Source organism: Lathyrus oleraceus, chromosome 6 (assembly GCF_024323335.1).
Source record: "Lathyrus oleraceus cultivar Zhongwan6 chromosome 6, CAAS_Psat_ZW6_1.0, whole genome shotgun sequence".
In the NCBI taxonomy this organism is placed as follows: Eukaryota; Viridiplantae; Streptophyta; class Magnoliopsida; order Fabales; family Fabaceae; genus Lathyrus; species Lathyrus oleraceus.
Window position 1 is genome coordinate 445,591,806 of NC_066584.1, and position 17,092 is coordinate 445,608,897.

Below are 17,092 nucleotides of genomic sequence, written 5' to 3' on the forward strand. Positions count from 1 at the left end.
CTGAATGGAACACTCTTTCCTCTAACATCAATTGGTCTCTTGGAAATGGTAACTGCATTAGATTTTGGCAGGATGCTTGGTGTGTAATCCTCTTTTGCAAAATACTATCCAACAATTTCTCCAACTCAACGGAATTTCTTATACATCTAAAGTTGCTAATTTTATATCATGCGGTGCTTGGAATTTTCCTCCTAATTGGCATATCCTTTTCCCTTTTCTGCAGTATAGAACTCACCATAATCAACTGGAAAACTTATTTTCTAATGATATTGTCATTTGGCCTCACTCTCATATTGGTTCTCTCGACTTGAAGCAAACCTATTCAAATCCCCTTCTATTTCTCAGTCTTGGGCTAATAGTATTTGGAATATGGATATCCCTCATGCAAAGTCTATGACTGTTTGGAATATTTTTTTGGATAAGATCCCAACTTATGATCATTTAAAGCTTAGAGATTATAATATGGTTACTATATGTAGTTTGCGTAAAAAAGCACAAGAAACATCTTAACATCTTTTCTTTGATTGTCCCTTTGCCAAGGAAATATGGTCTTGGTTATATAAAATAGTAAAATTTTCAATCCTCCTTCAAATCTTGAAGATTGATGGACTGCTTGCACCATCAATAGATTAAAGCAATGCTCCATTGTTTTGAAAGCGACCATCATTTTCTTTTTATGTAATCTTTGGGAAGTTAGAAATTGGGAAAGATTCAAGAATATGACCCCAAATTGCAAGAACATAATTCACAAAATCCAATATCAACTTTTGTTAACAGGTTACAACTCCAAGGCTACTGCTTCCCCCTCCTTGGAGGGATTCTAAATAATCAAGGCTTTCAACATCAACTTGAAGCCTTCTAGAGCTCTTTAAATTACCGAGGTTATCTAGAAGCCCCCTCCCCTTGACTGGATCAAGTGCAACTGTGGCGGTGCTTACAATCACAACCTTCTTCCAGCTGGATATAGGGGTATCTTTCGAAACAAGAATGGAGATTTTCTTCTTGCTTTTGCGGAGCAGGTCATTTGGTCCTCCTCCTATTTTGTTGAGTTTGTTGTTGAATTGACGGATTCAAGATTTGGATTGACGAATTCTCTAATTATGGTTCAAGCCCTTCACAAACCCTTTTTGGTTCCTTGGCAGATTAGAAACAAATGGTTTGGTTGTCTAGCTCACTTTACACATAAACACATCTACATTTCTCACATCTTTAGATAAGGGAACACTTCTGCTGACTTTTTTGCTAATATAGACCTCACTTAAAATTCTCTAACCATTTTTCATTCCATCATGTTAGACATTACAAGGTTTTATTCACTTTTATAAGCTTTTCTCTTTTCATTGAGTTAGCTTTTGTACCACTCTTTTTTGTTTCCTTTTGATTTATCATTTAAGAAAATAAGATTAACGAATGTTAATAATATAGAAATCAAAATTATAAATAAAAAAACTTTAAAAAATAAGATTAAATAACAAAATTTAATATATTTAAAAGGACACAAAGATATTAAACTCTATTATATATATATATATATATATATATATATATATATATATATATATATATATATATATATATATATATATATATATATATATATATATATAAAGAGGTGGAATCTTCCTTGGTGTCTCGTGGTATATGACTTTGATCAGTTCTCTAATCTTTACCCTTAATTTAATAGTTTATGATAATTAAGTTTTTATTATCACAAGTGGGATAAAAATATACAGGTTTTCATTTCACAATAAATTAAAGAAACTTCTCCTCTCAAATTTCAAGCATGCTTAAATAGACTATTTAGTTGAGCTTTTCCTTCGTTTCCATTAATTTGTTTTCTTCTGCCAATTCCTACGTGGGTACAATTTGATTTATGTAATATTTTCTATTTTTATTTTTTTAAATATCAATTTATTTTAACTTAATTAGAAAAAGATGTTGAACTTTCAAAATAAATAAGTATAAAGAGAAGAAGTTGAAAATTAATTAAAGATGGCGCATTTAAATAAATAAATAAAAACTTTTTAAATATTATTCCAAAAATGATACATACAATTATTTATTTCGAATTTTTTTTATTAACAAAATAAATTTTACATATCAATCATTAATTGGTCCAGTGACAATTGACGTTGAATTTGATAGAGAGGATCACGGTTTGATCTTACGATCGGGAGAAAGCTGAAATTATTTGATACTAGAGCTGATCTCGAACCGAATTAATCGGTCCAGTGAACCGGATACTTGTGAGGAAAAAATTAAGACATTTTATAAAATGAAAATAGAAAGCTACTTGAACAATAGAGACACATGTAATTGAAGAGTGTTAATTGGTCTAATGATCATTGTTAGTTCTAATTAATCTTTCAACTGCGTAGGTTTGCTTTCATACACAGCATAACATTTGTTGACCTGATCACATTATCAGATTCATTACTATTAAAGACGTACATTACTTCTAAATTAATCAATCATCACTTTAGGGAAGCATGTCATTATTAACAAAGACATGTACTTAGAATCTAAACTCAAATTTTAACCCTTTTAGTGATCCAAAACTTTGTTCAAGAAACACAATGATAAATTGATTATGTTGTAATCAATCGAATTTAGAAGTTTCTTAATATAGTCTATAATACAGTAGATGTTTTATCTCAGTTCTTATGTGAAGTTATTGTGATGGAAAATATACATTTCAAAGTCAAAGGAAATAAAGTAGTGTGTGCTTATATAAATAAGCTGAATATGGTAAAAACCGTGTTTTTGGTGGCTTATATCTACCAGCAAGATAATTAAAAATCAGCATTGACATCGTTTACATTGCATGCCAGTTCATTTCCATCATCTACTACTATTAAAAAAATAGCACACTAGTAGTACGTGATTTCACAAATTTAATACGACTTTTATTAACAGGAATAAGTCATATAGGTACGATAATAATTAGAAGGTAAGATAGCATTATAGTGGAAATAAGTTATTTTGTTTACATGCATGTCATGTTACCGATTCTAGAAGTTTAGAAGTTTTGAATAAATAGGTGTTAGATAATCTTAATTTTAAGATTGATAGTTTAAAAGAGGTGGTAAATAAAATCGATTTTTTTTTGCCGATATTAGGACCTTATTTGTGGTGGAAATTGAGACTATAACTTAATCGTTGTGAATATGCGGTCTTTTGTTAGGGATTAAATATTCTCAATTGTTCTAAAGAACTAGGTCTAAGTGGTTTAGTAAATGAGACATTAATTTTGTATATTTTCATGCTTTAGTAAAAAGTAGAGGTAGACAAAATGCTATCATTGCTTTGAAGGGTGAAGAATGTTGGATTGAAGGACTATCTGGAATTAGGCAGGAGGTTGTTAAGCATTTCACTGGTATTTTTAGAGAACTGAATGTTAATAGAGCTTGTCTTATGGTGTTGTCTTTCGATCTCTTTCGAAAGATGAAAATCTTATTTTGAAGACTCCATTTAGTCTTCTAGAGTTAGATTGTGCAGGATCCTAATGTGATGGTAACAAGAGTGCAAATTCGGATGAGTTCATTTTCTCCTTTCTGAAAAGGCTTTGGAATCTCTTTAGAGATGATTTGGGGATCATGTTTGATCGGTGATATAGAAACTTGCATCCCCTAACCAATCAACTTTTCTTGAAGGTAAGATGTTTCTTAATGGAGTGGTGTTTGTTAATGAGGTGATAAACTTGTCCAAGAGATCCAAGAAAGCAAGTCTTATTTTTAAAGTTGATTTTAAGAAAGTGTGTGATTCAGTTAGTTAAAAATTTCTGGATTATATGTTGATAAGATTCAGGTTTAATGAGAAGTGGAAGGCTTGGATGAGAGTTTGTGTGTTCGTTGGTAATTTTGCGGTGTTGGTTAATGGTTATCCTACTCAAGAGATTAGCATCCAATTGGACTTGAATCAAGGGGATGCTCTATCTCATTTTCTTTTCCTATTTGTGGTTGAGGGGCTAAGTGGTTTAGCTTATAGGGTTAGGAAAATTTTAGTATTTACTCAGGGTTAGAGTGGGATCGTCTAATTTAGTGGTATATCATCTTCAGTATGCATATGATACACATCTTATGGTGGATCCTACTCTTGGAAATCTATGGAGTATTAAGGTAGTCTTGAGAGGGTTTGAGTTGGCTTCGAGGATTTAAGTTAATTTCTTTAAGAGGTGGGGTGGTTCTTCTTAATTCTTTGTTTAATGTTATTCCCATATTTTCATGATCTTTTTTAAGATGTCTGTAAAGGTTTGGAAGAAGCTTGTTAGGTTACGGAGAAGATTTTTTTAAGGGTGAAGGCGGAATCTAAGATCTCTTGAATTGAATTGGATCATTTATATAAGCTTAAGAAAGAAGGGGGCTAGGAATTAGGGATCTCCGGCTGATAAATCTATCCATTTTGGCTAAGTGGGGATAATGTTTGTTTACATGAGCTTCGGGCCCATGGATTAGTATTCTTGTAGCTAAGTATGGTTCTTAGGTTGTTTCCTCTTTTCGAGAGAAAAGGATTTACAGATTCCATTCAACTTCTACTTTGTGGAAAGTGTGTCTTTCCTTGGGTTCAAAGAGGATGATTTCTTTAATTAGTTTGTTGATTGTATCCTAAGGAAAGTAAGGTTGGATCTCCAGACTTCCTTCTTGAAGAATCCTTGGTTAAGACATATCTCCTTAGATTTAGGTTCTCTAGTATTTCTTCAAACTCCATCCAATCATAAGGATTAAGTGATATGTCCAAGTATATAGGTGATTTTGTTATGATATAACACGTTGTAGTCTAGATCATTTGGAGCGTTTGAAGTGATGTCATCTTTAATGGTGCACAAAAGTTGTTAAAGAGGTGGAGGATAAAGTATTTTATTTACCTTGAAAATGGCTTCTAGGTAAATCAGGGGTGAGCTCATTCATGTACTTTGATTGACTTCATGACTCTCTCATCTTCATTAATCTATAATGAACCGAGTGCGTGTCTTAGTTCTAAAGTAGATGCTGGTATGTGATTTTTATTGTTCTTTTAGTGGTTTGTGATTTGTTGATAATGGTTTTTGCGATAATAACTCTAACCTAAATCTTAAGGAACCGGTCTTTAGTTCTTTGGGTATTTTCTTACCTTTTTACTTTGTTTGTTGTTTTGTTGATTCTAGTGTTTGTTTTTCTTAATTTTTAGTTGTACACTTAGTAACTTTCTAGACACTTTTTATGCTTTTGAATTATTTGTATTTTCAAGTTTTTCAAAAAAAAATTAGTTAAATAATTTAATAAATATAATTTACTTAATGAATAATATAATCCACTTATTAAAATGAATAAGTGGGAGTCCAACTTATTAATATATTTTGACATTAAAAAAGACTAACACACATAAAAAAAATAATTTTAAATGCTAAAGTCACAATTTGAAATTGTCACCTCTATTAATTTAACTCAAAACAGCATGTTGAGTGTTTAATCTTCTTTGCCTTTCGAACTGCTTATTACTTATACAATTCAGGTGTAACAGTCCAATATCATAATTTAGAACTTTTATCATAATCTATGTCTTAAAAACTCCTTATTTTCAAAATAAAGCCGGCTGTATTCCATTTTGGCAGTCCCATCCCATCCACTATGCATCAAATAAAATAAACTTAAACTAAAATTACAAAACAAACAGAAGAAGAAAAAAAATATGAAAAAGTCTAACCAAACTATACACTTTCTTAAAATTCAATCATGAAAAACTTGGTCTTTTAGATGTAATGTGTACCCATTTAAATGTGTAATTAAACGATTTCACTATTATTTTATTCTTTTACAAGAGTAATGTCAATTTACATCAACCAAACACAAACTTTCAAAACTTCTCCTACCTTTATATAAACCCATTTTCCCCTAACACAAAACCAAAACCAAAACCAAAACCAAAACCTTCCATTATCACCAATGGAATCCCCTTATCATTATTTCACACCAATTTTCATCTTTTTCATTCTCATTATACTCTCCATCAACCCCTCACACCAAGCTCTCCCACCACTCAACCCAAGACTCATCAAAGCCCACACAGCACTCCAAGCATGGAAACAAACCTTCACCTCTGACCCTAAAAACTTCACCTCAAACTGGTATGGCCCCAATGTCTGCAACTACACAGGTATCTACTGTGCACCCTCCCCACAAGATCCCTACATCTACACCGTTGCTGGCATAGACATAAACCATGCCAACATAGCAGGTTCATTACCAGAAGAGCTAGGTCTTTTAACAGACCTAGCTCTCTTCCACATTAACACAAACCGCTTCTATGGCTCCCTTCCAAACACCTTTGACTCTCTCCACTTTCTCCACGAGCTAGACATCAGCAACAACAAACTCTCCGGCCCATTCCCGGAAGTTGTTCTTTGCATTCCTTCGTTGAGATTTTTAGACATAAGATTCAACGACTTTCAAGGAAGTGTTCCTGGGAAACTCTTTGATCTCAAACTTGATGCGGTTTTCATCAACAACAATAAGTTTCAATTCTCTTTGCCGGAGAATTTCGGAAACTCTCCGGCTTCTGTCATTGTTTTCGCGAACAATGACATCAAAGGTTGTATTCCGTCGAGTGTGGTGAAAATGAAGGAGACTATTAACGAGATTATTATCGTTAATAGTGGGATGAAAGGTTGTTTACCGGATGAGATTGGTGAGTTGGATAAAGTGACAGTGCTTGATGTTAGCTTTAATGAGTTTGTCGGGGAGTTGCCGGAGAGTATTGGTCGGATGAAGAGTTTGGAACAGTTGAATGTGGCGCATAATAGGTTTTCTGGTTTGGTTCCGGAGAGTGTTTGTAGGTTGCCGAGGTTGGAGAATTTTACGTATTCGTTTAATTATTTCAGCGATGAATCGGAAACTTGTGTTGAGTTGAGAAATAAGGATGATAGGTTGAATTGTATTCCTTTTAGACCGTTGCAAAGGTCGAGATATGAGTGTGATGTTTTTTATAAACATCCTGTTCATTGTACTGGTGTTGGTTGTTCTTTTATAACTCCATCACCTCCTCCTCCTCCACCGCCTCCTCCACCACCTCCTCCGCCACCTCCACCACCACCTCCTCCACCGCCGCCTCCTCCATCACCACCTCCTCCGGAGGTTTACTACCATTATCTATGATGAGATGAGAGAGATAAGAGTTTGTGATATTAATATTTTTTAAAATTCTTGTGTTCTTTATTGGAGATATATATTATACACGTAACACGTAAGAATTATTAGAGGGTATAGTGTTTACTTGGTCATATATGTTGTTCTTGTACAAATAAAATATATAAAAAAAATCATAGGAATTTGAATTTAGATATTGTTATTTCTATTTCGTTGCAAATATGAAGCCTTATTCGTATCTTTGAAGTTTTTTTAAATTAAAATATAAACTTTTGTTAGTTGCAGCAATAAATAAATAAATATCAAAGGGGTAATATAAGAAACTTGTGAGTAATGCAGAAAGGGATATTCTCGATGGTCTATAAAACTCAAATTCTAAACCAATTTTTTGTTGCTTCATAAACAAAATCGTCATTTGCTGGGTCAATGGTAGTTATTTTTGTTTATTTAGTATTACTATTATTATGAATGAATGAATGTCGGATATGTGCCGTCGTTATCATTGATAATTACCACTCATAAAAGTTATATGTATCTTTACAATTCAAATGCCACAATTTGAATAAAATATTTCTTTGAAAAGCTTAGCAAGGATAGCTGCTAAATTATAGTATAATACCAACACCGAGTATTTTAATTTAAATTATTTTTGTCATAAATGTGCAAAACATGGTAGTTGAACGCAAATAGGAAGAACAAGATCACAATATTGAAAGATGAGAATGGTAAATGGATAGAAGATGGTGATAAGCTTAAAAGTGTGGTAAATGATTATTTAAAAAAGTTGTTTATTATAAATGGCCATTGGAACACGTGGAATTAAATGCAGATCGCATACACTAAGATGAATTTGACTGATATTCAAAAACTTGATGATAAGTTAGCAACGAGGAGATTAAAAATGCTTTTTTTGTTATGAAATCTTGGAAAACATCGGGTCCATATGGTTTTCCAGCGGGCTTCTATCAAAGATCGTGGAATGTAATTGGTACCAAAGTTTCTGACTTTGTTCGTAAAGTTTGGGAGAAGCCTGATGAGATAGTTGAAGTTAACCAAACCGACATTTGCTTAATTTTTAAAGTTGAACAACCTTATGTAGTGATGCACAGTTTCTCCATATGTCTTTGTGTAATACCATTTATAAGGTGGTGAGCAATGTTATTATGGGGAGACCGGAGATGAGCATGGATATATTGATTTCTCCTTATCAAACAAGGTTTGTACTGAGTCGATATGTGCATGAGAATATGATAATTGTGAAAGAAGAAATGCATAATATGGAGAAGTTGAAAGGTAAAGAGGTTATTTTGTGATAAAGGTTGATCTTTTGAAAGCCTATGACAAGCTTAGTTAGGAGTTTATTTGGCGCACTCTTCAAGAAATCAATATACATACTCAAATGATTAAGCTTATCATGCATGCAGTATCGAGTGTTGAAACCAACGTGAATTGGAATGGTGCGAGAAATTATTTCTTTCGTCCCCAACGAGGATCCGATTTCTCCTTACTTGTTGTGTGCTCTGCATGGATAAGTTATCTCATCTAATTTAGCAAGAGGTTAGGTGTAAGAACTAAAAAAACTATGTCTACGGATGATTTGTTACTTTTTGGTGAAGCCACTGAAAAATATATCAAGTGTGGCATGGATACTCTTAACCAGTTCTACAACATGTCAGGCTAGGAAGTGAGTCAAGAGAAAACTAGTGGATTATTTTCCAAGAATGTTTCAAGAAGCATGCAGATGAAATTGACGCAACTCTCTCGACACAGGGTCACAAGCAATTTTGGGAAGTATCTTGGAGTTCCTCTTAGTGGTAGAAAACTTAGATGGAATAATTTATAATATATAGTTGATCAGATTGCCTCGAAACTTAATAACTGGAAGAAGAATAACTTATCCTTTACGGGGAGAATAACATTAGCTAAAAATGTTATTTAAGTTATTCCTTTATACCCAATGATGACTAATACACTCCCAAAATCCTACATAGAGGATGTTCATGGCCTGCAATGGAAGTTTATTTGGGGAGACACTGATGAGCAAAGGAAGATTCATGATGTTGGTTGGGATTCTCTTACAATACCTAAAGCTCTATGTGGTATTGGTCTCGAAAATTTGGAGGTTTTGAATACATTGTGTATCATGAAGTTAGAGTGAAAAATCATTAATAATTCTCAAGATATGTGGTGCAATATCCTGAAAGGGAAATACTTAACAAAGAAGAACAATGGCCTCACTAAATATAGATGATCATACTCTAGTCTTTGGAATGAGATAATAAAGAATGAGATAATAAAGAACATTCCTACACTAATAAAGCACGTCAATTGAAGTGTTGGAGACAGAAAAACCACCATCAGTGTTTGAAAGGATAATTAGCTAGGGAGAAAGTTCTGTTTGAAAGATCTTGAGAGTGTTATACCGGACGATCTTCGAGAAGCCAAAGTTTGAGATTTGGTGGATGGTCAAAGGGAGTGGAAATAGAGTATCCTCCAGAACTGGATGCCACAAGAGTGGGTTGAAAAACTTTGGTCATGCTTGCCTCCCTGTATGGGGCAAGAAGCTGAGATTTTTTATGTTGCAGGTACCGGTAATGGAGAATTATCGATGAAGGATTTGTATAACTGTGTAGCAGGTTTTAAGGATGAGTTAGTGGAAAAAGAATGGAAGTCGGTCTGGAAAATTGCAGCTCCTGAGTAAGCATGGCAATGGGGCGGGTCGGGGACGGTTTTTACCTCCCCCAAACCCAAACCCGAATCCCCATTCCCCACCCAAACCCAAACAGGGATGGAGAATTAAAACCCAAACTCGTCCCAAACGGGTTCGGGTATCCCCGTCCCGCCACCATCCATTTAGTGAAATCAATTTTTTTTAATAGAAATATTTAATTTTTTAAAAATCAAATTACATTACAAATAATAAAATGAAACAATCTAAAAAAATCTCATACATATATTTTGAATATTTTAAATAATTAATACAAATCAAAACATTAAAACATTGGCCACTTATTTAATATTCTAAATCATCAAAAATAAATAATAATCTACATGGTAAAATAAACGGGGCGGGGTTCGGGGGTGGGTTCGGGGTGGGTACTAGTGTCCCCATTACCCGACCCGTCCTCATATTTTATAATCGGGGAAAACCCAAACCCAGTCAAAGCGGATTTTTCCCGTCAACTTTGAGGCGGGTTCGGGTGGGTACCCGCGAGTAAGGGTTATGTTGCCATGCCTACTCCTGAGAGATGTAGAAGCTTTATTTAGTTGATGAATCACGATAGGCTCCTCACCAACTTCAATAAAATTAAAAAGGGTCTTGGCCATACTTGTTGCAACTTGTGTGACAATGTATGTGAAACAACTTTGCATGCCCTTAGGGATTGCCCAAAAATAATGCACATTTGGAAGAGCTTAGTTCCTAGTAATATCTTGGTAGACTTTTTTCTCAATGGATCTTAAGGATTGGATTAGTTTAAACCTTAAGTTTTATGGAAAAGGAATTAAGAGGTGGAGTAGTGTATAAGCCATTGTCTGCCACGCAATTTAGATGTGACGGAATAAAGAAGAACACGATGAATCTTATGTGAGGCTGAATGAGGCAATGTTTAACATCTTGCAAAGAAGACTTGAGTATGAGAACACAAAGAATCTAACCGTTAAAGTGACAAGGAATGAAGCGCATAATAGGAATATGGAGTGGCGACCTCCTCCTCATAACATGGTGAAGCTCAATTCAGATGGTGCCAGCAAAGAGAATAATCTAGTTGGTTGTGGGGGAGTTATAAGAGATGATAAAGGTGCTTGGATTAGCAGTTTCTCCAAATATCTGAGACAATGTAGTGTTATGTGTTGGTGTAAGCCCTAGAGACCAATACTTTTGGTACTTGTATCGAATTATTTATAAAAAGTTTTTTCTTTATTATGTTTGTTTAATAAAGTCCATAGAATAACTATTCCGTTTTATGTATCAAGTGTGACTTGATCATGAGATCCCATTAAATATAAGGAAGGACACTATTCTTAAAGTATTTGTAGTTGAGCTTTATAATTTATTTTGGCAAATACTCGAAATTTTTATGTAGTTTTATCATAAATTTTCTTTAAAATCGAAAAATCCTAAAAGTTTTGCTGGATTTTTTAAAAAAAATCGAAATATATTGATTTTGTTTTTGTATTTTAGGGAAACATTTAGAATCTTTTATAGTTTTATCGAATTTTTCAAAAAGTTTGGAATCTGTAAAGTTTTTATTTGGTGATTTTGAAAAATCCGCAAAACATGTTGAATACCGAATATTTTGGAAAGTCTGATATATCATATTTTTTGTATACACCAAAAAATCTGGTAGTTTAGTATGCTCTAATTGTGCGATCTTGCTTCTAATGGTTTCCAATTGGATTTTACTCAATTTTCACCACTGATGCAGTATGTTTTACATAAATGTGTACTTTTTACATAATTGTGTAGTCCTTATTTTTGATATCTCATACATTGAAATTTATTTTGTATACATTGTAAATGTTAGATATTCCACTCTCGAACTGACATTTTGGCATTAGCGCAACCTGTTGGTAAACAACATCATACTGTTGTTGTTACTATTCGTTCGGATACCGCAAATGAGATGCGATGGGGAAAGATGAATTTATTATGGGTTATGATAGAGGAGGAAATTAAAAGAATAATGATGTGGTTATAGAGAATTATACTATGTTGAGATCTGTGCCAAGTGGAAACGGTTAGAAGGTTACTATCAAGTGTGAGTTTCACAATCATATGCTAGCTAAGGTCTTAAATGACGTATTAGATCGTTTAAAAGATCTTGAAAGAAAATTTGTGAAAGACGTGACCAAATACAATATGGCTCCCATATACATAGTTGTTGCTTTGAAAGATAGAGATCTAGAAAACCTAACGAGTGTTTCCCGGGTCTACAAGGATAGGTTTGCATATAATGCGAGCAAAAGAGGTTCGATGACTGAGATGCAATATCTACCGAGTCTTATTTATGACTATAAATACATGTAATGAACAAGAAACATGGATTATTTCAATGTTGTTATAGATATCTTTTGGACGCATCCTAATTTAGTGAAGTTGTTGAACATGTTTCATCTTTTGTTGGTTGATTGCATATATAAAATAAACATGTACTTCTTATGCCAAATGTTTCTATTTTAATTTATTTATTTTAGAATTTGTTGGGGTTGTTAATGATTTAATGTACGTACAAAATAAACAGGTACCGACTACCACTACTTGAGATTATTGGTGTAACTTCCACAAAGTTGACATTTTTTTGTTGATTTTGCATATCTGGAACATAAAAGATAGGAAAACAACAACCAACAGGTGAATTGATGTTAATATGAATATAGTTACATTAATAATGATCAGATAATGACATTTTATTATGTTTATGTTTTTTAGGGTTGAATCTACACATTGAAGACTAAAAAATATGCTGTCAGTAGTAGTAAAGGAGATTTATGTAGAAGTTGAGATGTTGTTAACACAATATTGAAGGTGCAATTAGGTTCACTTAGAGTATCATTTCAGAAAAGTGTATGCAACATTGAACATTGGTATAACACTCCATTTTACTCTATATTGCACAAATTTGTTTCAAGATAGAGTATATAACACATTGGAAAGGAGATAGAAAGGATAAAATTCATTGGCTGTGACAAAACAACATGCGGTTGCTTCATCAAAACAACACACGAGTTACCTTATGCGTGTGAACTTGCAGGATATCAAATACAAGGAAAGCTTATTTCGTTAGACACAATACATGTATTTTGAGAAAAAATATTTATTGAAGAGCATGAGGTCACTGAAGAAGATAGTGGGGCATAACTCGATTTAGAAGAAGAGTGTGAAGAGCTGAAGAAACATTTCGGTACACATGATATTGTAGGCCAGCAGATAATGAAGAAGAAAGTTCGAGAACTAACACATCCATCCACAACTTCCATGTATTCACCACCAGTGAAGTACAAGTAAAGGAAGAAAAATAAGAATAGTAAAAAGGGTGAATAGAGTGATGTGCATCATGATTCTTCACAATAAGAGTATGTTGAGGGGTCACAGGGAAGTCAGAGTACGAAGGGTTCATGTACACTGAAAGTCAACCATGTAACATGTCTTCAAAAATAAAATATTTATCTTAGTTACCTGTGTTTCTTGCATCAATACATTGATGACATTGTTGATGTGGGAGACAATCGAAATTGTGGTTTCGGGCTATTGGAACTTTACTTGGATGGGGCGAAGAGTCTTGGCCTTTGATTCAGGCGCAGTTAGATACCGAAGTTTATCAATTGTATTCAAATTTGTTCTATGATTCAGGCACAGTTAGAGTCTTTGCCTTTGATTCAGGCGCAGTTAGATACTAAAATTTATCAATACTATTAATTGTATTCAAATTTGTTATATGACACGGTGCCAGAAGTTAGCAGTGCCTTGCAGGTTGATGGCTTTGGTGTGCAAGGTTATGAGAAATGGATGACGATTTCTGATATGGATTACCCAATTGCTTATAGGTGCAGTGTTATATTGGTCTTGTTGTCTAGGAACCTTAACATCACATTCTTCATATTAGTGATAACCACATGCATAACTTAAAGTATATACAAAATAATTGCAATTGGTTTTGTTAATAACAATAATTGGGTGCAGGTGAAGTTGAAACTCAATTGCTTTCTGTCTCTCGTCACAAATCGATGGAGACATAACTGTAATGAAGTGGCAAGAACATGAGGATTAACAACATATGCGGGATATATTAGGCACTCAGAAGAAATAGCCAGGAAGTCGACATAATTTGTTTTGTAACACTATGATAACCCTTTTGCATTATATGTATATGTTTTATCCACTTAACTTTGTTAAAAAAATCAAAAAAATATTTTTCAAAAATTTCATTATTGTCTACCAGACTTTTCAAATTTCCGAAACTTTTGGTTCATACCGGATTTTTCCAAAAAATCGATAGATTTATTTTGTTTCTGATTTTTTTCAAATATCTAGTAACTAGTTTTCGAATTTTTAAAAAATCTGAAAGTTCTTCAAAAAAATTCAAAAACCCATGATTTTTTACCGACAATTTTGCAAATGTCCAACATTTCTACATGCTTTTGCAAAATATTCGATACTTTTTCAATAAATCTGATAATTCTACTTCAAAACGGAAAATTTTATAAAATATTTGGTAACTTTTTAAAAATACAGAATTTAAAACTTTTTAAAAATCCAATAATTTATAGTCGGGACAAAAGCGTAATCACAACCCCTTTGAAGGGTGCTAGTACAATTTGGGGGTCGCAGGAAGATTCCTCCTAGTTGGGCTTTTAAAAAAACAATGTGTAAAGGAGAAAAACCCAAGCCCATGTAATATTGGTATCCGAAAACCCTACATCAGAACCCGAAAACATGCAAGAGTTTTATATATACACAAAAGATTAGGGTTTAGATTTTCCTGCGCCATTGTTGCCTCTGTTTTGTAATCTCAGCCGTCACTAGTAGTTGCTGTTATCTGCCAACAGTGTGAGCCATGGCGGTGGGAAAGAATAAGCGGATCTCCAAGGGGAAGAAGGGTGGAAAGAAGAAAGCGTTAGTCCCCTTTTTCTATTTACCTTCAAAGTTTATTTTTTCACATTTTTCTTTACATTTCGTATTCAAATTCAATTCTGGGTTCTGATCTCTTTGTTTTCTCTGAATTTGCAGTGCTGATCCCTTTGCCAAAAAGGATTGGTATGACATCAAAGCTCCTTCAGTTTTCCAGGTGAAGAATGTCGGCAAAACCCTCGTTTCTCGTACTCAGGGAACAAAGGTATGATATTAAAGCTCTTATAATGTTTTCTGAAATTTGGTTTGATATGTACATTGTTAGGTAATTGTTGAATCTGCATTATTTTCTGAATACAACTTAATTAAGTGTTTTAGTCATGTAAATGCTTATGTATTAGTAATTATTGTACCTTAAGGATGTCCTGATGTTTGGTCTTTCATGTGTTTGATTGTTGTGCCATTAGAATTTTGTATACTTATATATAAAATGATTGTTTTATAATGACAGATTGCTTCAGATGGACTCAAACATAGAGTGTTTGAGGTTTCTCTAGCTGATCTCCAAGGAGATGAGGAACATGCTTTCAGGAAGATTAGGCTAAGAGCCGAGGATGTTCAAGGGAAGAATCTCTTGACAAATTTCTGGGTATGATACGTTGCCGCGGCTATTCTTTATGGTTATATTATTGTTAGTTGTTATTCTTATTCATTTTTTATTTGAATCTATAGGGGATGAATCTCACCACTGACAAATTGAGGTCGTTGGTGCGTAAGTGGCAAACACTAATTGAAGCCCATGTTGATGTGAAGACATCTGACAACTACACATTGAGGATGTTTTGCATTGGATTTACCAAGAGGAGACCTAACCAGGTCAAGAGGACCTGCTATGCTCAGTCCAGCCAAGTTAAACGGGTATATAATTTTGAAGTTTTTCTTTTATAACACATGTTTTTGGTGTAGCTTTTTGATATAAAAAATGGATAAGTGGGTTTGAACTCGGGATTGTGCTTTGTTTTTCTAAGATATTGCTTATTGCTAGTTATTTAAATAGAACTTTATTTGTTCAGATCCGTAGGAAGATGCGAGAAATCATGACCAACCAGGCATCATCCTGTGATTTGAAGGAATTGGTCAGGAAGTTCATTCCCGAGATGATTGGAAAAGAAATTGAGAAGGCTACATGTGGTATTTACCCATTGCAGAATGTGTTCATTCGTAAAGTGAAGATCCTTAAAGCTCCCAAGTTTGATCTTGGAAAATTGATGGAGGTATTGTTTTTTGAACACATGCTTCTGTATTTTTCTCTTCCTTACCAAGTGGCTCCGTCTTTAGATTTTATGTTTGGCGACACTGATTGTTCACTAATACATGTTTTTGACCTCTTGAAAACTGTATTGGGTTGATTTTGATGTTTATTTGGTTCTTGCAGGTTCATGGAGATTACTCTGATGACATTGGCACAAAGGTAGACAGACCTGCTGAAGAAGCAGTTGCAGAGGAACCTACTGAAATTGTTGGAGCTTGATTTACTGTTAAAGTTGTTCTTTTTGTTTGATTAGGTTTTCCTTGTTGCTTATGTTTTTGAGTGATATTAAATTTAAACTTACTCGGATCTTTTTAATTTAAGAAGAGAGAGCACAACATTTTTTGACTCAATAATGTCTGGATTATGTTGGGTATCCTTAAAAAAACAGATACTGAATGCGTATATGCTTGTTATGAATGCTGCAAAAATTAGTATCATCAATTAAACTTATTTATACATTTTAGATATTACAACATAATAGTTGACATGATCGATGACATATCAAACTTGAAAATCATTTGATACAACACTGAACATAACATCTCTACTTTTTGCATTAATGAAGAGATAATTCTGGACACCCTCCATCTGAAAACCAGCTTTTTGCACCCTTTGAGAAGCCACATTTTTAAAACTTGAGATTCATGCCTTCTAAGGGTCCACTTGGTTCAGAAATGTGGAGGGGAGAAGAGTTTGGTTCAAAATATGAAAGGAGAGGGAAGTTTTTTTAGTGACATTTTCGATTTAGTGAATTATGTGAGTCCCTAATCTTTCTTTCATGGGTTTTTCAATTTTTAACATGGTTCCTTTTATTTAAAAAAGGGAGAGAAACCTTTTAAGTTCAATAATTGCATATTTTTATCCAAGACTTTGTGACTTCGGGTATTTTAATCAAAATGCATAACTTCTTTTTCTTCTTCTAGAAAATATTGTAGGTGTCAATTTATTCAACAATTGGACTCTTGGAATTATTGTATTATTAGTCCGAGTTTTCTCTTTTTATCAATAGGTATTCTTTCAGGCTAGTGAGGTAAGGGAACTCTTTTTATCAATAGGTATTCTTTCAGGCTAGTGAGGTAAGGGGTTCCT

The 17,092-nt window shown here is 33.6% G+C and overlaps 2 protein-coding genes across 2 annotated transcripts; both read left to right on the forward strand.

Moving 5' to 3' along the window:
- The first annotated feature begins 5,888 nt into the window (after nt 1-5,888).
- On the forward strand, nt 5,889-7,228 carry LOC127092511 (leucine-rich repeat extensin-like protein 6). Its single transcript, XM_051031402.1, has one exon. The coding sequence runs from the start codon at nt 5,922-5,924 to the stop codon at nt 7,128-7,130; it is 1,209 nt and encodes a 402-aa protein (XP_050887359.1). The 5' UTR covers nt 5,889-5,921; the 3' UTR covers nt 7,131-7,228.
- Nucleotides 7,229-14,555: 7,327 nt separating this feature from the next.
- LOC127098618 (40S ribosomal protein S3a) lies at nt 14,556-16,459 on the forward strand. Its single transcript, XM_051037256.1, has 6 exons — nt 14,556-14,736; nt 14,851-14,956; nt 15,203-15,340; nt 15,424-15,609; nt 15,765-15,965; nt 16,127-16,459. The coding sequence occupies exons 1-6, from the start codon at nt 14,678-14,680 to the stop codon at nt 16,220-16,222; spliced, it is 786 nt and encodes a 261-aa protein (XP_050893213.1). The 5' UTR covers nt 14,556-14,677; the 3' UTR covers nt 16,223-16,459.
- Nucleotides 16,460-17,092: the final 633 nt, after the last annotated feature.